This window comes from Bison bison, unplaced genomic scaffold, assembly GCF_000754665.1.
Source record: "Bison bison bison isolate TAMUID 2011002044 unplaced genomic scaffold, Bison_UMD1.0 scf7180017864259, whole genome shotgun sequence".
Classification (NCBI taxonomy): domain Eukaryota; kingdom Metazoa; phylum Chordata; class Mammalia; order Artiodactyla; family Bovidae; genus Bison; species Bison bison.
The window spans coordinates 2,926,763-2,951,473 of NW_011494831.1; the positions used below are offsets into that span (position 1 = coordinate 2,926,763).

Here is a 24,711-nt window from a genome sequence, read left to right on the forward strand (position 1 = left end):
GTGTTGAGGACACTTCAGAAAATCCCTCAGGAGCTCTTAACCTTTTCTTGTGACACAGATCTTGGGCAGTCTGGTGAAGCCTATGGGTCCCTTCTCAGAATATTGGTTTTAAATGCATAAAATTAAGTTTGATGTAATATAAAGTCAACCAATTATGTTGGAATACAGTTATCAAAATAGAACAGATAAGAACAGAAGAGAGTTTATTTGAGCCAAACTAAGAAGTTTCAATAGTATGTGAACCGAGAACTAGGTTTCAACAGTACATGAACATCTTGAACTTCCAGATGTTCAAGCTGGATTAGAGAAGGCAAAGCAACCAGAAATCAAATTACAAACATCCAGTGTATCAGAGAAAAAGCTAGAGAATTCCAGAAAAACATCTGCTTCATTGACTATGTTAAAGCCTTTGACTGTGTTCAGTTCAGTGCAGTCGCTCAGTTGTGTCCGACTCTTTGCAATCCCATAATTGCATCACACCAGGCCTCCCTGTCCATCATCAACTCCCTGAGTTCACTCAAACTCACGTCCATCGAGTCAGTGATGCCATCCAGCCATCTCATCCTCTGTCGTCCCCTTCTCCTCCTGCCCCCAATCCCTCCCAGCATCAGGGTCTTTTCCCATGAGTCAACCCTTCGCATGAGGTGGCCAAAGTATTGGAGTTTCAGCTTCAGCATCAGTCCTTCCAGTGAACACCCAGGACTGATCTCCTTTAGGATGGACTGGTTGGATCTCCTTGCAGTCCAAGGGACTCTCAAGAGTCTTCTCCAACACCACAGTTCAAAAGCATCAATTTTTTGGCACTCAGCTTTCTTCACAGTCCAACTCTCACATCCATACATGACCACTGGAAAAACCATAGCCTTGACTAGATGGAGCTTTGTTGGCAAAGTAATATCTCTGCTTTTCAATATACTATCTAGGCTGGGATTAGCAATGCAAACTATTACATATAGAATGGATAAACAAGGTCCTACTGTATAGCACAGGGAACTACATCAATATCCTGTAATAAACCATAATAGAAAAGAATATGAAAATGTATGTGTGTATATATATATATGAATTATTTTGCTGTACAGCAGAAATTAATAAATTATAAATCAACTATAATAAAATTAAAAATAAAAAAATTGGTGAACCAACAATACAATGCATATACTTCCTTATGAATGCTTAAGTTTACAAGATCTAATGATAGGTCCAATAACTACCAGTATATTGAAGTACTATAGCAGTAATGAGCATAAAACAATAGCAGTATTGCATATTGCTAATATGATACAACAATATCTGTTATTTCAGTTGGTGACAAAAATCACAGGTAAGGTTAATAGTACTGTATTTTGTTGCTTACCTTTATTAATAGAAGGAAGTGTTTTCAATTAGAGATTAATGAAGATAAAGCTGCAATTTTTTTCTCCCAACCAAATAACCAATTCAGTTCTATCCATGGACCCCTTGGGAGTGTGTGGAACCCAGGTTGAAATCCTTTCAAGCAACAGGGTGGTGAATGGATTAGAAAGCAAAGTGCTGGGGTGACCCTCAGCCCTCAGCTGTGGGAGGTATCTACATTCCTAAGGGGTTTGGATTGGTGTGGGAGGAGTCACTGGAGCCTGATTTCCACTCTCAGGGCTGAAGGTATCTGCCCAGTGTCAGGTTCTGGGGTACCATTCAGTGCGGAGAGAATGTGTAAACCATGACCGCAAAGGATTGAAGAGCGCTTTTTACTAATTTCCAGGAGAAGGCAATGGCACCCCACTCCAGTACTCTTGCCTGGAAAATCCCATGGACGGAGGAGCCTGGTAGGCTGCAGTCCATGGGGTCGCTTAGAGTCAGGCACGACTGAGCGACTTGGCAACCCATTCCAGTATTCTTGCCTGGAGAATCGCAGGGACAGAGGAGCCTAGTGGGCTGCCCTCTATGGGGTCGCACAGAGTCGGACACGACTGAATCGACTTAGCAGCAGCAGCAGCAGCACCATATAGGGTGGCGGATAAGGGCCACCAGAGTTTGATAGACTTAAATGCCTTTTCTGGAATTACAAAAGCTGTATAACCTTGGACAAGTTTATCTTTTAGTGTCCTCATCTGTAAAATGGAATAATAAACATGTCTGTCGTGATTACAGGGTTATTGTGAATTAAAGTGCTGTAATTCATTGTGGTGCCTATAGATAAATACTGGATAAATGACGGTGGTTAAATGTAGTTGAAAGACTGCCTGATGACCCTCCAGGAGGAGAATCTCTATTCTTTTTCTACTCCCTCTCTGCTTAAATCCAAGAGAAGAATTAAAACTTTCTCCTCTGGGAAGGCAGCTATGTCTTCACCTCTCTGACTTATAGATAACTACCAAGTTTCCAAGTGCTGTCAACATCTTTTTTTAACGTTGAGTACTTTTCTTGAAGCACCTGCAGCCTTCTGGGGACTGAAAGAGAACCCTGAACACTGAGTCTCACGGTAGCTTTTGAAGTAAAATCTGCTTTTTCATAGTAACGACAGGTATGAAAAACGCTGGGGTTAGAGTCCACAATAACCGAAGTTCCTCAATCAGGAGCTCGGTTAATTACTACTGAGCAGACCACCACTAGAACATATGTAAATAGCGATAATCGTGGGATTCTATGCACTGTTTTTTGCTACATTAGAAATACACTAAACGCATTATTTAACTCTGATTCCCAGAAAATGTCTCTTTCCCTTTTTCTTTATACGTGAGATCAGAGTGCTCCAAAAGCTGTCTTTCAAGAGTCAAACCGGAGGTTTCAAAGTCGACTAGTAAATCATACTTGCAATGAATAAGCAACTCTTTCCATTCCGCAAGGAAATTTACCGTCATCGGTTCAAATCAGTGGCGAAAAAAATAAAACCTACATCCGACGAGGATGGGATTCGAACCCACGCGTGCAGAGCACAATGGATTAGCAGTCCATCGCCTTAACCACTCGGCCACCTCGTCCCAGAAGCCTACTCCTTCCTGGTAGCTATAGGGAGTAAAACTAGGGGGATGTGACGCAATGGAATGGGAGCCGCCATTTTGTACGGAAGCAAAGCTCCGATCTTTTTTACAGCAAGAAATAAAAAGAAGATGGCCGCTCCCATGCAGTGAGGAATCTGCAGTGGGGAGGAATAAAGGAGAATTCCGTAGAAAATGAGATAACCTTGAAAGAAATAAAATTGGCATACAAACTGGGAAAAAATTTTGATTGAAGTAATCTTAGGGAGGGTCTGCCGCCTAAGGGGCGGGGCCGACGCGTTGAGCGGCTTTGCGCCTGCGCTTCCGCTAGGCGGTTAGATTTGAATGCTTTACAGAGGTCCTCTGGGCGTTGTGAGGAGACTTGTGAAGGGGTGGGGGTGAGCTATGTGAGGAGCGTGCGGACCACAAACAAGTCTGAGGAGAATTTGTGAAGCCGTTGGGTCGCGGCGAGTAACTTTCGTCCTGGTCTTCGCCCGCGGGATTTAGGTTTTGTTAGAGCGGACTCAAGGCCCCACGCTGGGAGGAGAGGGACGCGCCTACTGCCAGGCTGCCTCAGCACTCGCTGGGCTCAGGTACGGACGCCCTCCCCCGGTGCAGGACTCGCTCTTCTCTCACCTCGGCCTGCACTTGGGCCGCCTCTCGCCCCGCTAGCAGTCTCCATCCACACCTGGGCCCCACGAGCGGCCCTGGGTCGCTGGCCCGCGGCTCTCTCCGCGTCCCGCCCCGCCATCTTCTGTCAGGGCTCCAGGACTCCCTAGCACCTACCTCCTTTTCCCTTCTTTGGGGAACTCACGGGTGTTTGCATTTCTTACTCAGTCTTTTCTTAGCTATAAATGAAGTGACAGAAATGTGATTTTAAACTCTCGGTTTATGGTTTATTTACAGTGTCTGATCTGAGTGCTAGCGGCACTGAGCAGATTTTGACTCTTCTGCGGATGTAATAACATAAATAAAGCCAGTATTAGTACGCCACAAATAAGTTTTTTAAAAATCCTCGGTGCATTATTAAGCCAGAGTTAAGGAGTCTTTTCTTGCTGTTTGTCTCAATAGTAGAGTTTCAGAAAAAAGTTCTAAAAATATATGTTTTGTCGATTGGAATTTTAAAGATAGGTTTATAGAGGTATGACAGAGAAGACCAAAGCAGAGCTTACTTTAGGTATGAAGATTGAAGTTTTCAGTTGAATTGGATCAGTCTAATTCCTCAGATCTGTATTGGATTCCTTGTCTTGTGCTCGGGCAGGGAGCAGATGATTCAGTCCCTCATCTAGAATTTACAGTCCAGAACGGGAAGGAATTGATATACACAGATAACTATAAAGCAAGACTGTAAAGGATTACAGGACATTCTAAAGGAATGTGGGAACACAGACCAGCTTATTTAATGCTTTTTGGCAATGGAGACTAGAGGAGGCTTCTTGGAGAAAGTGGTATTTGAGGTGGAACTTGAAGGAAAGAATGATTTGAAATGTGAATTTAACGTACTGTAAAGGTTGCGTTCCAAGTGATATGATTTTTCTTGACAACGTGAAATGGCTGGAAATTTTTACAAGGTGACAAGTAGATGTAAACTGAATGAAAAATACTTGGAGTGGTAATATTAATGATGTGTTTGATGCTAAGTAAGAGACAGTAAAAGATACCCTAGATATTGGTAGTAGGACAGTGCTGACCAATAAAACTTCCAGTGTTAATGGTAATGTTTAATTTCTGCATTGCTCAGCACGGTACTCATTAATCTCATATGACTGTTGAGCACCTACAGTGTGGCTAATTGTGACAAGAATGGTATTTTAAATTTTATTGCATTTTAATTAAATTTAAATTATCTGATATAGCACAGGTCTAGAGTCTATATCACTGGACACTATGAAATATATTAACTGTTGTTCAGTGGCTCAGTCGTGTCTGACTCTTTGAGAGCCCATGGACTGCAGCAAGCCAGCCTTCCCTGTCTTTCACCATTTCCCAGAGCTTGCTCAAAGTCATGTCCATTGAATCGGTGATGCCATCCAATCATCTTTCTCAGCGTCAGGGTCTTTTCCAATGAGTGGGCTCTTTGCATCAGGTGGCCAAAGTATTGGAACTTCAGCCTCAGCACCAATCCTTCCAATGAATATTCAAGGTTGATTTCCTTTAGGATGGACTGGTTTGATCTCCTTGCTTTCCAAAGGACTCTCAAGAGTCTTCTCCAACACCACAGTTCAGAAGCATCAATTCTTTGGCGCTCAGCTTTCTTTATAGTCCAACTCTCACATCCATACATGACTACTGGAAAAACCATAGCTTTGACTATGTGGACCTTTGTCGGCAAAGTAATGTCTCTGCTTTTTATTACACTGTCTAGGTTTGTCATAGCTTTTCTTGCAAAGAGCAAGCGTCTTAATTTCATGGCTGCAGTCACTGTCCGCAGTGATTTTGGAGCCCAAGGAAATAAAATCTGTCACTATTTCCATTGTTTCCCCATCTATTTGCCATGAAGTGATGGGATCGGGTGCCATAATCTTAGTTTTTTGGATGTTGAGTTTTAAGCCAGCTTTTTCCCTCTCCTCTTTCACTTTCATCCAGAGGCTCTTTAGCTCCTCTTCACTTTCTGCCATAAGGGTGGTGTCATCTGAATATCTGAGATTATCGATATATACATAAACTGAATGAAAAGATATTTTATTTTGTTCTTAAATAATCGCAATTATTTGATTGGATATGTGCACCTGTTATAGCTGAAAATGGGGTCCAACTGCTTACCGCTCAAAAGTCAATAAAGAGGCAAGGTTGGTGGAAAGCAAAGTTTGCTTCTTTTTGGATGCTGGCAACAGGCTAGGAGGGCAGACTTCTGTTCAAAGCCCAACTCTCCCCCACTGATGATCAGTGGGCAACAGATTTTAAAGGGAGAGGCTACATGCAGAAACAGCACAGTCAGCTCTGACAGTCATCTTGAAATTGATCATGTGGTGGTCTGACCAACATCATCTTGATTGTTTTAAATACAGTTGATCTTCAGTTCTAGGATGGGCTTGTTCCCGTTTCTTTGAGACTAATTCTCTGAACAGTGGCAGCTTATGTCATGGCTACAGTCTAGTCATCGTGTAGTTCACTTCTTCCACCTGGTGGGGGTTTCAGTATCTTTAAGAGCTCACAGGATATGGCCCAGAATAATATCTATAGCCCTTGAGAAGGAACTAAAGGTCCTTTACTATGCTTGATGACTAAACTATTATTATGTGGTCTCTTTGGCTGTTTTCCTTTGTATCTGCATTTTCTCACTTCTCTGATTATGCTTATTCTTTGGGTAAAGTTTTTCCATAGACAAAAGGCAGGTGGAGAACATGAGGAACAAGGTTCATAGTGTCCTTCTCCATTTCATGTTGAACACTATGCAACTTTCAGATCTTGGAATCGGATACTGCCATGCTCATTTCTGGGGCCACATTGATCAAAAGTACTTGCTTTATATCACAGCAACTGCCAAAAATCCAGCTTTGCAATAATATGTAACCAAAACTAGTGTAAGGTCAATGGGTACTCTTTTGAACTAGCAGTAGATAGATGTTGAGAATTGTTTCTCTCAGAAATTTAAAATATTCCAGAACCCCTTTGTGAGTATGCTGTAGCACCCCTCCTTACGTGCCTGGTGCACAGTTTTGGAACCAATTAATAATCAATGAATGTGATGATGATCAAAAGTTCAACCATAACAGCATTTTACACATGAGGCTTAATGTGAGAGTCTGCAGTCTATTTCTGTTGGAAGTGGAACTTACAGATATGTAATAAATAGAGTATTTTTAAAAGAGGACATCAGTAAGCTTCAACTCTTTATCACTTAAGTGCTAACTAAGTCTGGCAGAGAGACAGGGCTTATGCACAATGACTGTTTCAAACAATGAATATGTTTAGATGACTCAAGGCTATGGTTTTTCCAGTAGTCATGTACAGATGTAGAAAGTGAAAGTGAAGTCACTCAGTTGTGTCTGACTCTTTGTGACCCCATAGACTGTAGCCTACCAGGCTCCTCTGTCCATGGGATTTTCCAGGCAATAGTACTTGAGTGGATTGCCATTTCCTTCTCCAGGGGATCTTCCTAACCCAGGGCTTGAACCCAGGTCTCCCACATTATAGACAAACGCTTTACCGTCTGAGCCACCAGGGAAGTCCAGATGTAGAACTGCACAATAAAGAAGGCAGAGTGCCACACAATTGATGATTTTGAACCGTGGCACTCTTGACAGTTCCTTGGAAAGCAAAGAGATCAAACCAGTCGATTTTTAAGGAAATCAACCCTGAATACTCTTCGGAAGGACTGATGCTGAAGCTCTGATACTTTGACTACCTGATGCGAAGAGGTGATTCATTGGAAAAGACCCTGATGCTGGGAAAGATTGAAGGCAGAAGGGGAAGAGGCTGACAAAGGATGAGATGGTTGAATGACATCACTGATTCACTGGACATGAACTTGGGCAAACTCTGGGAGGTGGTGAGGGACAGGGAAGCCTTGTGTGCTGCAGTCCATGGTGTTGTGAAGAGTTGGACACAACTTGGTGACTGAGCAACAAGTTTGATAGTACTTTAAGTTTTATCTGTGAATTTTGAATACGGACTTGAAAATATTTCTAAAAGGAGAAAAAAATATGGAAGGCATTGAGTTTATTGAGCTCATATTATTTACTAAGCACTGTGCCAAATTCTTAAAATGTGACAGTAAACGTAAGAGACACCAGCCCTATTCTCATGGAGTTTACTGTTTAGGCAAGGATATGTTGATGCAAATACTAGTCAATCTATAAATAAGAACAGAAGAGAGTTTATTTGAGCCAAACTAAGAAGTATAGCCTGGGAGACCGCCTTTCAGTTCTGAAGAACTATTCCGGAGAAGCATGATTTTCAGTGCAGCTTTATATCTTGTCAGAACAAAGAACATCAAATATAACAAGGGTACCTTCCTTCAATGTTTCTTAAAGAAATATTAACACATACACAGCCGGTCATTATGTTTTTGGAGCTTGGGAATGGAGCCTTATCATCAAAGGAGTACTAGCACTGACATCCCAGAAAGGGAGGCTTTTATGTCTATCTTCAAAACAGACATACTTTACTTCTGGACAGTGTACCCTCTTCTTTAATGGCTAAAGCACATGTATAGTGTATTTTAGATAAGCTTTAATACTGGCTGTTCTAATTAGAATAAAGTTCAAGCCAAATCATGTGTAATCTGGCTTGATGACAATGGCTTCACCATACTTCAATATGTCAAAATTTCTTCCATCAGTTAGTTTGGGAAGATAAAAGGGATAATTAATTTACATAACAGACTTAAATTACAGTTGTGGTAATGCTACAAAGGAGACATACACAGTGATACAAATTGTACTTTTCTTGACTTTCTTGCCAAGAAATAATAGCAAATAAAAATTTGAAGACTTGGGAAAGAGCTTTGTTTGTGCAGGAATAGAAATGCCAATGTGTCTAGCACAGAGAGAGAAACAGTGGTATGAGATTTAAGTATGAAGTCTGAGAGGCAAGCAGGATCCAGATCTTGTAAAGCTTTGTAGGTCCTGGTAAAGAGTTTATTTTCAGTACAATGGTAAGCTTTTAAGGGGTTTTACATAGGGAATGTCTTAAAGATGATTTATGTTTAAGAACATAACTGCCTACTATGTGGAGAAAGGACTTCAGGGGGATAAGAGTGGAAGTAGGGAGACCAATGAGATGGAAATTGTAATATTCTACTTGAGAGATGAGGGCAGCTTGAATTATGGTGGTGAAGATAGAAGGGAATGAATTTGGGATATATATTGGATATAGAATCACTAAGACTTAGTGCTAGATTGAATAGAAGTGCAAACAGCTATCATACTTGGTTGATCTTGAAAAGTTTTCAGTTTTGCTGTTAAGTTGATGTTTGCTGCTTTTCAAATAGATACTGTTTGTTAGATTAAGGAATTTACTTTCTATTCCTAGTTTGCTAATTTTTTTTAATTTGAAAGGATGTTAAAAATCATCAAACTTTTTTTAATCTGTTGAGATAATTTATGATTTTTCCCTTTTAATCTGTTAGGATAGTAAATTGTAAAAATGATTTTCTAATGTTGAACCAATTTTGCATTTCTGGAATATAAGCAATGTGACCATAACACATTCTTCTTTTCACAAATTGCTCCTTTTTGCTGTTTTTTTTTTTAGGATCTTATATTTTTTGTAGTAAAATTAGCATGTAATATTTACTTTGTTGTACTGTATATATCTGGATATGGAGTGTCTGTGTATGAGATGGAGATGATTGCAGTTAAGAGAGTTTTCTTTAAAACAAAATAATTAAAGTAGTGGAGGTAGTTGCTTTTGGGAAAGAGGATAGTATGTACTATCTTAAAACTTTAAATTAAAAATATTATTTTAAGTAGATATGGCTATAATCTGTGAACAAGAGATAAGTAAAACCAGAAAAATGGATAAACAGGCTGAGAAAGTGATGGAGGACAAAAGGAGAGTCAGAGATCAAATTCTAGGTGATTCCCATTGCCTTATATATCTATGCTGCTGCTGCTTCTGCTAAGTCGCTTCAGTCGTGTCTGACTCTGTGTGACCCAATGGACAGCAGCCCACCAGGCTCCCCTGTCCCTGGAATTCTCCAGGCAAAAACACTGGAGTGGGTTGCCATTTCCTTCTCCAATGCATGAAAGTGAAAAGTGAAAGTGAAGTCGCTCAGTCGTGTCCGACTTTGTGTGACCGCGTGGACTGCAGCCCACCAGGCTCCTCCGTCCATGGGATTTTCCAGGCAAGAGTACTGGAGTGGGTTGCCATTGCCTTCTCCGAGGTAGGAGCTAAGACCAACTAAAGAAACTTCAGGTTATGCTTCTTTTGCACACTCTTTCCAAGACAGATAGATACTCACTGAGTGGGATTGTAAGCATAATCAAATACATTTTTTTTTTAATATAATTTTTCGATTGATTTTTTGGCTGCACTGGTCTTAGTTGCTTTGCGAGGTGAATGGGAGCTTTTCTTCATTACGATGCATGGGCTTCCCATTGCGATGGCTTCTCTTGTTGCAGAGCACAGGCTCTAAGCTCACGGGCTTTAGTAGTTGCAGCTTGCAGGCCCTAGAGTGCCTGGGCTTCAGTGGTTGTGGCGCATGGGCTTAGTTGCTCAGTGGCATGTGCAGTTTTCCTGGACCAGAGATTAAACCCGTGACCCTTGCATTGGCAGACAGATCTTATTCACCCACCACCAGGGTAGTCCCAATTACAGTGTTTACAGGGTTATTTTTATGTCTTAATTTTTTTTTTTTCTGAGTAAAGTTAAATTTTCATGAGATAAATATTCATTTTGTGCAGATTTTATTAAGCTGTATTTTGATGGCTGATTGACTACATTTTGAGATTGAATTATTATGTAATCCATAAACTTCTATAAACTAGGACAGTTTTTTATTTGAAGCAATAAAGTCCATATCATCCCAATCAGTATTGGTCACTGATTTCATCTTGAATATGAGAATTTTCCAAGAGTGGTAATTAGAGCAGTGTAAAGTCCTCAAAATTTTTCATATTTCATATTCCTGTAATGAAAATTTTTCCTTCTTTCCTCCCTTTTTTGGCCCTCTCACAGAAAGTAATCCTAAAATCACAATTCTGTTCTTAATCTCTTCATTCATTACAGTTTCTCCTCCTTTTTTCTCACCTTTTCTCTTATTGTATATTTGTTACAGAAAAGTTTTTCTTCAAAAATGGATGGGATATCTTCAGAGGCTAATGACGAAAAGTAAGTTCTTGAAATGCAGCTAAAAACATTAACTCCTTATCAGAGAAAGATATTTTTCTAATCAGTAAGACATATGGATAACTTCTGAAATGTTTTCCCAATCTGTTCCAGGGAAAAGAAGTAAATGTTACAGAATCACGGCACTTCTTGTCATATCTTTGTATAAACTCGTCTAGAATCAAAATTGAGACGGATTTAGAGACTGCCTCCCATCTCTTCAATTTAAGGATGAGAAAATTGAGGCCCAAGGAAATGATTTGTCTAAAGTTGGCATCACAAACTAGCAACTGTTTACAGCCTATAGGCATATGTATATATGACAAAGAAAAATATTGTTTAAACGTTGTTTTTTAATTTTTGAACTAGTTGCCAAAGTTTCATACAACAGTTAGATTTTCAGTTTTTTCTGAAAAATCAAGTGTTACGACACTGGGCTCATATTCTTGCTTGGCAACAACTAGCCTAGTGAAGTACATAGTAGCTGTAATGATCAAACCAGGCAGGAAGGAATTCTCTGTAGTCTCAACACCACCTATTTTTCTTAACATCTGCTAAATTATCTGTTTGGCTTTTTCAGTATTCAAAGCCTGGTCTAAAAAATCACACAGTAGTAAAACCAGAGCTAGAGGCTTTTGATTTATGATCCATTTATCTTTTGGGTTTTTTTTAGCCCATACTGCTGCTTATAGAATCTTAGTTCCCTGACCAGGGATTGAACCCATGCCCCCTACCCTGGAAGCTCAGAGCCCTGACCACTGGACCACCAGGGAATTACCTTTCTTATTGGTTTTTTTTTTTTTTAGTCCATTTATCTTATAATCGTACTTATATCAATATGGTAAACTATGTTGTACTGATTGTTTTTCAGGAAATAGTTGTATGATATACCGTATGTATTTTAAAATGCTGACTTCCTAAATACTGAATTTAAGTCTTGTACTATAAAGTTTATTAAGTGAAAATGATGACTGATTTATAAGCATGGAAGAGATATTATAATGATGGGTTTTAGAATTCAGTCTTTTACCACTGTGTATGTAAAATTTTTTCCCTTTTTCAGTGGCAATGTGGAGAGACCTGTTGGAAGACGACATTCTTCAGTAAGAAACACTTATTTGAGCTATTGTTACCTTTTATTGATTGATGACTATATACCACAGTAATTTTGAATAGCATCATCATCCCAACCCTGCTGGCTTCTATTACTCTCTGGATAAAGACTCAAGTATTTAACCTGATAACACAATTCTGTAGATATACTAAAATTCCTATTTTATGGATTTCACGGTAATTTAATTCGTTGTGTTCTGTGTAAATTATTCTTTAATAAATCTGTTTAAAAATATATAAAAACTATTGTACAGAGCTGCAGCAAAACACAAAATAATCCAGCTAAAATCTATTTAAGCACAAAACTTTTTGAGTTATGAAATTGAAAAAAATCCAAAGATAGGGATGATATTAGGCACAAGTTAACTGACAAGGGGTTCCAGCAATAGCACCAGTGGTTCTGTGATGCTTTCGCCGTAAGAATCTTTGCCGCAAGCACTTTTGCCCCATTACTAATTGGCAGCAGTATTATCATTGTGGAAGGGTTTTATAACGCAATACAAAACTCAATTACAAATATGTATCCTAGTGTTTGAAAACTGATAACCTATCTTAGTAGAAGAAATTTTAGTGAAAAACTACGATGCCAAATGAAAAGTATGAATCAATAAATTTTTTTTAATGTATTAAATGTACTATGAGCGAAAGATAAAAGGCAAGTGCTTAGGTACAACCCACAAAATAAAATCAGTTATTTATGCAGTATTGCCATGAATTTACACACATTTTAAATGTATTCAAGTATTCTGTATTTTGCAATAAAGTCTTTAACTTTGTTATTCATTTCTCATGTTTCATTATGTCCTTTTTAATGTCCCTCTTTTATCTTTTATAGCAAAATTGCCTTCTGGTCAATTAGTTATGCAGCAGAAATGTTTGTAGGACAGATGTCTGTGCAAGGACACTTATGGTGAAAGTACTGGACCCAATTAGTACTTGATTTCCTTTCATTTTTATACTCTAATCTCTTCCTCTGGGTAGTGAACAGCTCTCTCTCTCTATTATTATTATTACTACTGTACAGCTAGCTCACCCAACTTCCAGGTTCCAGTTCTACATAAAAAATAGTGTCTGTTTCCCCAGGATTAAAAAATAAATAAATAAACCCAGAATACTCAGGGTTGAATCATGTTGGCTCTGTTATTTTGATATGGGTCAAGTCCTCATTCCCAAACCAGTCACTATTGATGAAAGAATGTTTGTGCAGATTGATCTTGGCCCCAGGTTACCTGTTGAACCCTAGAGCTGAAGCAGAGTTTTACCCAGACCACATGGGATGAGAGTAAGCAAATAACTGGAAAATGGAGGCAAGGAGAAGGGAATGGAGCCAAATATTTAAAACCGCCACAGAGTACAAAGCAGTATGAATTTGTGGTGTTTTAGAGGTTTCTACAGGAATTTTAGCTTCTCTACCTTTCTGATCATGATATAACTTGAAGTGATTTCAAGTTATATCATGAAATAATAATAGATAATAGCAGACTTTCTTGAATATTTCTCTTCTAGATATTGAAACCCCCAAGGAGTCCTCTTCAGGACCTCAGAGGTGGAAATGGGAATGAAACTATTCAGGTAAGTCTCTGGTACAAATGCATCATAGATGACTATTTTCAGTGATACTTTCAATAAGTAGAAAATTTGCTAGCTATTGAAGGGAGAGCACCATAAATGATTCTCAGTTGAATATGTATAAGTAAGCATTCCATGGCCCTCAGGTTATAATCCAAACATTTGAGCAAGCTGGCACTCTTGATTTTTAACCCCTATTTACTTTTCCAGACTTCTTGCCACTCTCATACATGTATCTCACCATTTAGAATTGCTTACCATTCCCCAAACAGACATGAACTGTCAAGGCTGTGGGTATTTATATGTGATATTACCTCTGTTAAGATGGCTTGTCCCTCATCCTTCATTTACCTGCCAGTATTTTATTAAAAATTTTTTGAAACACACTGAAAAGTAGAAAGAATTTTGTAGTGAATGTTCATATAGTCATTACCTAGATTCTACAGTTAATATTTTATCATACTTGGTTTATCACATATTTGTAGTCCTCTTTACCGCATAATTCCTGTTTGATCTCTAAGACTCAGCTTTGGTGTCACTTCTCTTAGAAAATCATCCCTTAACATATTCTGTTGTAGTTGTTTACTAATGTCCATTATAAATTAAGAACTCTCTTGAGATTAACTTTGTTGTGTGTGTTTTTAGTGTATTATACGTGGTATATAATTCACTTTCAGTACATTTTGTTGAATGATGAAATGTGTATAGCTTTGGAGACCATTTAATTCTGAGTGCTTACCCTACTTTAGCCTCTATAAATAAATTTTTCTATTTCTCAAATACATCAAGCCTTTGCACATGATCTGAATCAAATGCTTTCCTTCTGTTCAACTCTTCATCTGACTACTAATTAATCCTTCAGATCTCAAATGTACTTCTTCACAGAAATCTTCCATAATTCTCAGGCCAAATTATTATTTTTTAATGTAGTTTTTATTCGTATCACTGCATTTTGAATTTTATATTTGTGTAGATTTTTGTTTTAATGTCTGTGTTACCATTAATCCCCAGTAGAGTAGGGACTGTACTGTTTGCTTTACCATTCTTCTGTTGTCACTCAGCGTGAGATTTAGTATGTGTGGTTTTTTTTTTAGTTTAATGAATGTTTGAATGAGTAAATAATGTATTCAAAGATTCATAGAGCTTTAAAACTAACAGGACCTCAATAGTAATCTTGAATCTTATTCCTTAATTTTATAAATAAGAAATAGGAGGTCCAGAGAGGTTAAATGTTTGTCTAACCCCACACAATTAGTGGCAGACTTCAGATTGGAGCTGTAATCTCCTTAGTGCTCTTTCTAATATACCACACAAATTTCAGGGTTTTTTAAAAGGTAAGAAGTATAGTAGTATTTATTATGTCCATATTATTGTCATTATTAAGCTCAAGGCCACCTGTAGTGTCTGCCAGGATCTTAACAGAGAGGATGAACATTCCTGATTCTTTGTAACAAAATTTATGCTCAGGTATCCAGAATTAGGAAAGCAAAATTCTCTATGGATTTCATTTGGTTTTGTGTTTGGTATCGATATGAGTAAAAATGTTCGTCCTTGTTAAGGAAGATGAAGGAAAATAAAAATAGTATAATGAAAATATGTTCAGCATCACTAATCATTAGGGAAATGCAAGTCAAAACCACAGTAAGATATGAATTCATATCTGTTAGGATGGCTACTGTTAAAAAAAAAAACACAAAAAATAGCAACAGTTGGCTAGGATGTAGAGTAATTGGAACCACCTGACTCTTGAGAAACCTATATGCAGGTCAGGAAGCAACAGTTAGAACTGGACATGGAACAACAGACTGGTTCCAAATAGGAAAAGGAAGTATGTCAAGGCTGTATATTGTCACCCTGCTTATTTAACTTCTATGCAGAGTACATCATGAGAAACGTTGGGCTGGAAGAAGCACAAGCTGGAATCAAGATTGCCGGGAGAAATATCAATAACCTCAGATATGCAGATGACACCACCCTTATGGCAGAAAGTGAAGAGGAACTCAAAAGCCTCTTGTTGAAGGTGAAAGAGGAGAGTGAAAAAGTTGGCTTAAAGCTCAACATTCAGAAAACTAAGATCATGGCATCTGGTCCCATCACTTCATGGGAAATAGATGGGGAAAGAGTGGAAACAATGTCAGACTTTATTTTTCTGGGCTCCAAAATCACTACAGATGGTGATTGCAGCCATGAAATTTAAAGACGCTTACTCCTTGGAACGAAAGTTATGACCAACCTGGATAGCATATTGAAAGGCAGAGACATTACTTTGCTAACAAAGGTCCGTCTAGTCAAGGCTATGGTTTTTCCAGTAGTCATGTATGGATGTGAGAATTGGACTGTGAAGAAAGCTGAGCGCTGAAGAATTGATGCTTTTGAAATGTGGTGTTGGAGAAGACTCTTGAGTCCCATGGACTGCAAGGAGATCCAACCAGTTCATTGTAAAGGAGATCAGTCCTGGGTGTTCTTTGGAAGGAATGATGCTAAAGCTGAAACTCCAGTACTTTGGCCACCTCATGCGAAGAGTTGACTCATTGGAAAAGAGTCTGATGCTCTGAGGGATTGGGGGCAGGAGGAGAAGGGGACGACAGAGGATGAAATGGCTGGATGGCATCACTGACTCGATGGACGTGAGTTTGAGTGAACTCCGAGAGTTGATGATGGACAGGGAGGCCTGGTGTGCTGTGATTCACGGGGTCGCAAAGAGTCGGACACGACTGAGCGACTGAACTGAACTGACTGTGTACTATTGGTGGGAATGTAAAATGGGTACACCGGCTATAGAAAATAATGATTCCTCCAGAAACTAAAATAGATTTACCATATGATTCAGCAATTCCACTTCTGGGTATATACCCCAAAGAATTAAAAGCAGAGTCTTGAAGAGATGTACACCACTGTTCATAGCAGGGTTATTCACAGTAGCCAAAAGGTGGCAGCAACCCAGAATCCATTGACAGATGAATGGATAAACAAAAGGTGGTATTAATGGAATATTATTCAGCCTTAAGAAGGTAATTCTGATACATACTACAATGTGAATGAACCTTGAGAACATGATGTTAAAAGAAAGAAAAAAGCCACAAAAGACAAATACTTTTATGAATTACCTGGACTAGTCAGATTCATAGAAACAGAAAGTAAAATTGTGGTTGTGGGGAAGTCGAGGCATATGAGGGAGTTGTTTGTTGAGTATAGTTTCAGTTTTGAAAGATGAAAAGATTTCTGGGGATTGGTTACACAACCATATAGATGTATGTAACAGTACTGAAGCGTACACTTAAAAACAGTTAAAAGAGGCTTGAGTATGTTAAGTAAAATAGTCACAGAAGAACAAAAACTCCATGATTCCACTTATGTGCAATGTCCAAAAGAGCCAAATTCATAGAATCAGAAAGTGGGGGAGTGGTTATCAGAGACTGAAAGGAGAGGGAAATGGAGAGTTGCCAATCAATGGGTATAAAGTTTCGGTTATACATGGTGAATGAATTCTAGAGATTCACTGTATAACACTATGTCTATAGTTAACAACATTGTATTGTACACTTAAAAATATGTTAAGAGAGTAGATCGCATCAAGTTCTTACCATAATAAAATTAGAAAAATTGTAAGTGATTTTATGTTAATTGTATTTTACCACAATTTAAAAAATTCTTTTAATCTTAAAAACAGCATAGTAAGGTTACCATGATAGGTAATATATCACTTGTTTTGTTTCCAGTCTTTCTTCTACTGGATAGCAAAATTACCATTTATTTAAAGGAGAGAGAAAAGGTTAAGGACAATAATCACCTTCCTTAAATATATGTTGTTTGTGTCAGTGAGCTTATCATCATTCACGTTGAAAATCATATTCATGTTAAGTGCTTCTGTATTGGAATTTTTTGAAGGATCAAATTATCAAAATTAATAATATCACATTAATTTAAAATAAGACCTGGTGTCTGTCATATCATACTCTTGGAAACATACTTCTTAGTGGTTTCATTAAGAATCTTACCATATATTCTCTACCCTTAGGAACCCAATGCTTTGAGAAATAAGAAAAACTCTCGTCGAGTGAGCTTTGCAGATACTATAAAGTAAGTTGAAAAAAATAATTTAAATGTTACTGGTAATACTTTTTTGTGTGTTACACCAAATATGTTGGTACTAACTGATTTGGATAATTGGTGTGTCAATTAGATAAACGTTAGAAAATTGTTATTTAAAAGTCTGTTATGCTTAAAAGACGGAGAAGGCAATGGCACCCCACTCCAGTATTCTTGCCTGGAAAATCCCATGGACGGAGGAGCCTGGAAGGCTCCAGTCCATGGGCTCACAAAGAGTCCGACACGACTGAGGGACTTCACTTTCACTTTTCACTTTCATGCATTGGAGAAGGAAATGGGAACCCACTCCAGTGTTCTTGCCTGGAGAATCCCAGGGATGGGGGAGCCTGGTGGGCTGCCATCTATGGGGTTGCACAGAGTCGGACACGACTGAAGCGACTTAGCAGCAAGCAGGAGCAGCATGCTTAAAAGAAACACTGAAAGCATCCCCTCTAAAGTCCAGAAGAAAAACAACTATGTTTTACTGCTGTTATTTAACATTTTTTTGAGGTGCTAAACAACAAAAATAGAGAAAAAAAACGGAGTTATAAAAATTTGAATATATTTCCTACATAATAATAATCAGAAGATAAATGTCTTTTTTTCTTTATATTTTGTTGCTATAAATTTAATAATAATAGCATATGAAGAATAAAACATTACTGAAGGATACTAAGTTAAGAATTGTACAGGGAATTCCCTGGTGTGGCCAAAAAAAAAAAAAAAGAATTGTACAAATGAAGACAAGTACCTAAATAAAAAGATTTAATATCATAAAGACGTCACTTCTCCCTGTTATTAATTTAATGTAATTCTTATATGTAGTATTTTTATGATTATTTTCTTGATGCTCATCAGTATATTTGTATTTCCTCACTGAAGAGTTATTTGAGAATTTTAAAATTCATATCTAGTAAAGGCATTTTGTGGTCATTTTCAGTTATATTGTAGTGAGAAAATGCTAATCTGTATTATTTTGATTTTTATTGACATTTTCTGTGTGATCTTATGTATGGTCAATTATTGTGAATTATCCATAAGTACTTGGAAAAGAAGATAATATTTTGACTATTGGAGTGTAGAATTTGGCATATCAATTCTATCCATTTTCTACCTTTTATTATTTGGGTCTTCTGTAATCTTATATAGTTTCAGTCACTCTAATTTCCATGAATTATGAGAGGTAAATTAGTCTCTAATTGATACTGCATCCCACTCTAACTCTTTATCCAATAGGTTTTCTCTGTGCATGTTTATTCTATGTTCATTGGTGCATATTATCATTGTTGATCTTTATTCAAGATTGTACTTTCTGGCATTACAAACTAATCATCTTTGCTTTGTTTATTGCTTTTTGATTCAGATTCTACCTAGACCTGCTGTTAAGGTTTCTGTCTCTGCTAGATTTTTGCTTTCATATTTGTGGTACACCTTTTTGTATTGTTTGACCATGTATGAACAATTGTAAAGTTAGTCTGTTCCCTCCCTTCCTTGTACTATTTAATATGCTTAAACTTCAGTTAAAACTTCATTGTTTTATATGATATCCTTTGGTATTTATGAAGGATGAGGTAGTTAGCCTACTTCTTCCTTTTATTTTTCCCCCATCCTCATTCCTTTCTTAATTTTTTTTTTTTGAAATGTTTATCATGTCTCTTTTTCCCTCTCTCTTTCTCTCTCGTATCTCTCTCTCTCTCTCTGGGAATTTGACGTTAGGGAATCTGTCACATTTGTGTATCAGTTCTATTATATATATTTAATTGTTCATATCAGTTCTGTCACAATAGTTGCCCTAATTATCTCTTGGTTGGTTGAAGCTTTTTCCCTTATATTTGAGGGCTCATTTGAACAATACTCTCTGAGTTCTTGGGTACTCAAACTGTTAGTTACAGGCTTTATACTTGACGATTTAGCTGAATATAAAATCTTCAGTTCACTTTCTCTTTAAAGAACTTGTTAATGTGGTTCTGTTCTTTTAGCATTGAATGCTTCCATGAACAAGTCAGAGGAGAGTCTTTTCATTTCCTATCTTTGAAGTTTATTGACTTTACTAGAATGCATCTTCATTTTGACTGCTTTGGGTCTTGAATCTTGAATCAACCTTTTAATATTTTTTCTATTCCATTATGTAAATTTCATTCAGTTCACTTCAGTCGCTCAGTCGTGTACGATCTTTTGTGACGCCATGGATTGCAGCACGCCATGCTTCCCTGTCCATCACCAACTCCTGGAGCTTGCTCAAACTCATGTCCATCCAGTTGGTGATGCCATCCAGCCATCTCATCCTCTGTTGTCCCCTTCTCCTTTTGCCTTCAATCTTTCCCAGCATCAGGGTCTTTTCAAATGAGTCAGTTCTTCGAATCAGGTGGCCAAAGTGTCGGAGGTTCAGTTTCAGCATCAGTCATTTCAATGAATATTCAGGACTGATTTCCTTTAGGATGGACTGGTTGGATCTCCTTGCAGTCCAAAGGGCTCTCAAGAGTCCTCTCCAACACCACAGTTCAAAAGCATCAATTCTTCAGCATTCAGCTTTCTCTATAGTCTAACTCTCACATCCATATATGACTACTGGAAAAACCACAGCTTTGACTAGACAGACCTTTGTTGGCAATGTAATGTCTCTGCTTTTTAATATACTGTCTAGCTTGGTCATAGCTTTTCTTTCAAGGAGCAAGTGTCTTTTAATTTCACGGCTACAATCACCATCTGCAGTGATTTTGGAGCCCCCCAACATAAAGTCTGTCACTGTTTCCAGTGTTTCCCTATCTATTTGCCATGAAGTGATGGGACCAGATGCCATGATCTTCTTTTTCTGAATGTTGAGTTTTCAGCCAACTTTTTCCCTCTCCTGTTTCACTTTCATCAAGAGGCTCTTTATCTTCTTTACATTCTGCCACAAGGGTGGTGTCATCTGTATATCTGAGGTTATTGATGTTTCTCCCTGCAATTTTGATTCCAGCTTGTACTTCATCCAGCCTGGCATTTCTCATGATGTACTCTACATGTAAGTTAAATAAGTAGGGTAACAATATACAGCCTTGACGTACTTCCTTTTCCTATTTGGAACCAGTCTATTGTTCCATGTCCAGTTCTAACTGTTGCTTCCTGACCTGCATACAGATTGCTCAAGAGGCAGGTAAGGTGGTCTGGTGTTTCCATCTCTTTAAGAATTTTACAGTTTGTTTTGGTCCACACAGTCAAAGGCTTTGGTGTAGTCAATAAAGCAGAAGTAGATGTTTTCCTGGAACTCTCTTGCTTTTTTTATGATTCAACAGATGTTGACAATTTGATCTCTGGTTTCTCTGCCTTTTTCAAATATAGCTTGAACATATGGAAGTTCTCGTTCATGTACTGTTGAAGCCTCTCTTGGAGAATTTTGAGCTAGCATGTGAGATGAGTGCAGTTGTGTAGTAGTTTGAACATTCTTTGGCATTGCCTTTCTTTGGGATTGGAATGAAAACTGATCTTTTCCAGTCCTGTGGCCACTGCTGAGTTTTCCAAATTTGCTGGCACATTGAATGCAGCACTTTCACAGCATCATCTTTTAGGACTTGAAATAGCTCACCTGGAATTCCATCACCTCCACTAGCCTTGTTCATAGTGATGCTCCTAAGGCCCACTTGACTTCGAATTTCAGGATGTCTGGCTCTAGGTGAGTGATCACACCATCGTGGTTATCTGGGTCATGAAGATCTTTTTTGCATAGTTCTTCTGTGTATTCTTGCCACCTCTTCTTAAGATCTTCTGCTTCTGTTAGGTCCATACCATTTCTGTCCTTTATTGAGCCCATCTTTGCATGAAATGTTCCCTTGGTATCTCTAATTTTCTTGAAGAGATATTTACGATCACTGAGGAATGCTTTCTTATCTCTCTTTGCTATTCTTTGAAACTCTGCATTCAGATGGATATATCTTTCCTTTTCTCTTTTGCCGTTCGCTTCTCTTCTTTTCTCAGCTATTTGTAAGGCCTCCTCAGTCAAACATTTTGCCTTTTTGCATTTCTTTTTCTTGGGGATGGTCTTGATCACCGCCTCCTATACAATGTCACGAACTTCCTTCCATAGTTCTTCAGGTGCTCTATCAAATCTAATTCCTTGAATCTGTTTGTCACTTCCACTGTATAATCATAAAGGATTTGATTTAGGTCATACCTGAATAGCCTAGTGGTTTTCCCTACTTTCTTCAGTTTAAGTCTGAATTTTGCAAGGAGTTCATGATCTGAGCCACAGTCAGCTCCCGGTCTTATTTTTTTGACTCTATGGAGCTTCTCCATTTTCTGCCACAAAGAATGTAATCGATCTGATTTTGGTATTGACCATCTGGTGATGTCCATGTGTAGAGTCTTTTCTTGTGTTGTTGGAAGAGGGTGTTTGCTATGACCAGTGCATTCTCTTGGCAAAACTCTGTTAGCCTTTGCCCTGATTCATTTTGTATTCCAAGCCCAAACTTTCTTATTACTCCAAGTATCTCTTGACTTCCTACTTTTGCATTCCAGTCCCCTATGATGAAAAGGACATCTTTTTTAGGTGTTAGTTCTAGAAGGTCTTGTAGGTCATCGTAGAACTGTTCAAATTCAGCTTCTTCGGCATTAGTGGTTAGGGCATAGACTTGGATTACTGTGATATTGAATGGTTTGCCTTCAAACAGAGATGACTCTATCATTTTTGAGATTGCACCCAAGTACCACATTTTGGACTCTTGTTAACTATGATGGCTACTCCATTTCTTCTAAGGGATTCTTGCCCACAGTAGTAGATATAATGGTCATCTGAATTAAACTCACCCCTTCCAGTGAATTTTAGTTCACTGATTCCTAAAACGTTGATGTTCACACTTGCCATCTCCTGTTTGACCACTTCCAATTTACCTTGATTCATGGACCTAACATTCCAGGTTCCTATGCAATATTGTTCTTTATAGCATCAGACTTTACGTCCATCACCAGTCATATCCACAACTGGGCATTGTTTTCGCTTTGGCTCCATGTCTTCTTTCTTTCTGGAGTGATTTCTCCATTCTTCTCCAGTAGCATATTGGGCACCTGTCAACCTGGGGAGTTCATCTTTCAGTGTCATATCTTTTTGCCTTTTCACTAGGGACTCAATACTTTATAAATACAATGTTTATAATCTTTGCTTTTCTGTGTTATAGTCTCTCTTAATTCCTTTTATTTTCTTTTACTTTGTTTAGTTAAATTTTTCTGTTCTTTATCATATTTTCCAAAGTACTTACTCACTCTGACTCTTCCAGTTTCACCTTCTTTCTGTTGATGATTATATTTTTTCTTCTGCTTCTTTCATTAATTTCATCTATTTGTGTGTCATTTTTTGTCTTCTTATCTTTTCCTTGAGTTCTTGCATTTCTGCCTTTCAGAGAGATGATTGCTTTGTTATGCTTTTTAAATCCATAGCAAACTGTGCATACAGTTTTCATCATCTTCGGGACATTTTTCTCAGTATTTTTTTTATGTTAATAAAGTATATTATGCTTTGCTTTCTTTTAATCTTTGGTGTCTTTCTGGATTGTATGCTTTTTCCTCATCATTGAATATGTTGGGTGTTCCTGAACCAGTTATTTTCAAGACATTTCTGTGGAGGAGGAGGGGATGTGGTGGTATTCCAGGGTAGCTGTTTTTCTATAAATAGGCTTTCTTTTTAGCTATTGTAAAGACAGACTGTCTATTTAATATCACCACCTTCAAATTTATTTTCTGTATAACTTAGACTGCTTTGACTTGGCCTATAGTGAGATGAGTTCCTAGATCAATTTAACCTTGGATTTGAACAGTTTTGGATGAGACTTGATTGTTTTCATGTCCAGAAATCTTCTAGGCAAGTCCTGGGCTTTAATCTCCATTATTTCCCATTCCTCATTTGTTCCTCTGTCTCCTCCAAATTCTTTACCTTAATAAACCTTTAGGATCAGACAGATTAAAGAAATTCAGTTCTGCAGTTGCCACATAAAACATGATTTTGCACTAGGATGCCCAGGATTTCAGTTGTAGGGCTGCTGGGAAAATGTTTTCTTCTTTTTCTTAGAGGAAGAGTAAGTAGATGTTGGTAAGGGGTGAAGTAGGGAGTTCCCTCTTAGCAGACACTGTGTGACATCTTTCTGTTAACTGAGTAGTTCCAAACAGTAGGTGTCTTCTGAAATATAAATTTGTTGTTGTTGACTCATAGTAATTGTAATTGTTGTATTGCTCTTTTCTGTTTATCTTTTATCTGTAAGTCAATTAATGCCTTTATGGATAAACATGAGTTGTCAATGTTTTATATGTATTGAATTCCAAGGGTGGGGGGTGGGAGAGACAAAAGATTTGGTATTACTGGGGAAGGCTAGCTATTGCCTGCCAGTAGGCTTCCCTTGGTGGTATATTCCTTGGTGAAGTTGCCACTATCTTCCTAAATCCTGAACTTGGTTTTGCAGACTACTATTTTTTTTTCCCCTGTACCAAACTGGGTGGATCTTTTAGAAATGGGCTTGTATTAAAGAGATTCACTAGAGATTTGTTTGTAAATAAGAATGCTACTACTAAATATGGGCTTCCTTGGTGGCTCAGATGGTAAAGAATCTGCCTGCATTACAGGAGACCTGGGTTCAATCCCTGGGTCAGGAATATCCCCTGGAGAAGGGAATGGCTACCCACTCCAGTATTCTTGCCTAGAGAATTCTGTGAATAGAGAAGCCTGGCAGGCTACAGTCCATGGGATTGCAAAGAGTCGGACACGAGTGAGTGACTAACCATTTCTTCACTTCACTACTAAATATATCATGAGAAACAAATGAATCAGAACCCTTATATGAGTACATCAATACATTCCTCAAAGGCATTCTACCTAAGAAAATAAATTATACTGTAAATATGGCTTGCTGATCATGGAATCTGAACTATTAGTTATGAATCTGAACTATTAGTTATAATTCAGAATGTTTAAAGGCACCAGGCTATGAAACCTAATGAATCTACCTCCACAGTAAATATATACACACCTATTATTGAATGTCTTAAAAGATTCTATTTGTACTCTCTGTATACTCCCTGAATAACTGTGGCCTGCTACTGCTGCTGCTGCTAAGTCGCTTCAGTCTTGTCCGACTGTGCGACCCCATAGACAGCAGCCCACCAGGCTCCCCTGTCCCTGGGATTCTCCAGGCAAGAACACTGGAGTGGGTTGCCATTTACTTCTCCAATGCATGAAAATGAAAAAGTC

The 24,711-nt window shown here is 38.2% G+C and overlaps 1 protein-coding gene and 1 non-coding gene across 2 annotated transcripts in view; one reads left to right on the forward strand and one right to left on the reverse strand.

Moving 5' to 3' along the window:
• Positions 1-2,878: 2,878 nt before the first annotated feature.
• Positions 2,879-2,960, reverse strand: TRNAS-GCU. Its single transcript has one exon. It is a non-coding gene; the product is annotated as a tRNA-Ser (tRNA).
• A 104-nt stretch (positions 2,961-3,064) lies between these two features.
• Positions 3,065-24,711, forward strand: part of CASC5 (cancer susceptibility candidate 5) — a 64,781-nt gene continuing 43,134 nt past the window's right edge. Inside the window, exons 1-5 of the mRNA XM_010847951.1 lie at positions 3,065-3,550; positions 10,681-10,733; positions 11,794-11,833; positions 13,350-13,415; positions 17,431-17,492. Of these exons, the coding sequence (XP_010846253.1) occupies positions 10,699-10,733; positions 11,794-11,833; positions 13,350-13,415; positions 17,431-17,492 (203 nt within the window). The 5' untranslated portion in view covers positions 3,065-3,550; positions 10,681-10,698. The remainder of the gene's footprint in view (positions 3,551-10,680; positions 10,734-11,793; positions 11,834-13,349; positions 13,416-17,430; positions 17,493-24,711) is intronic.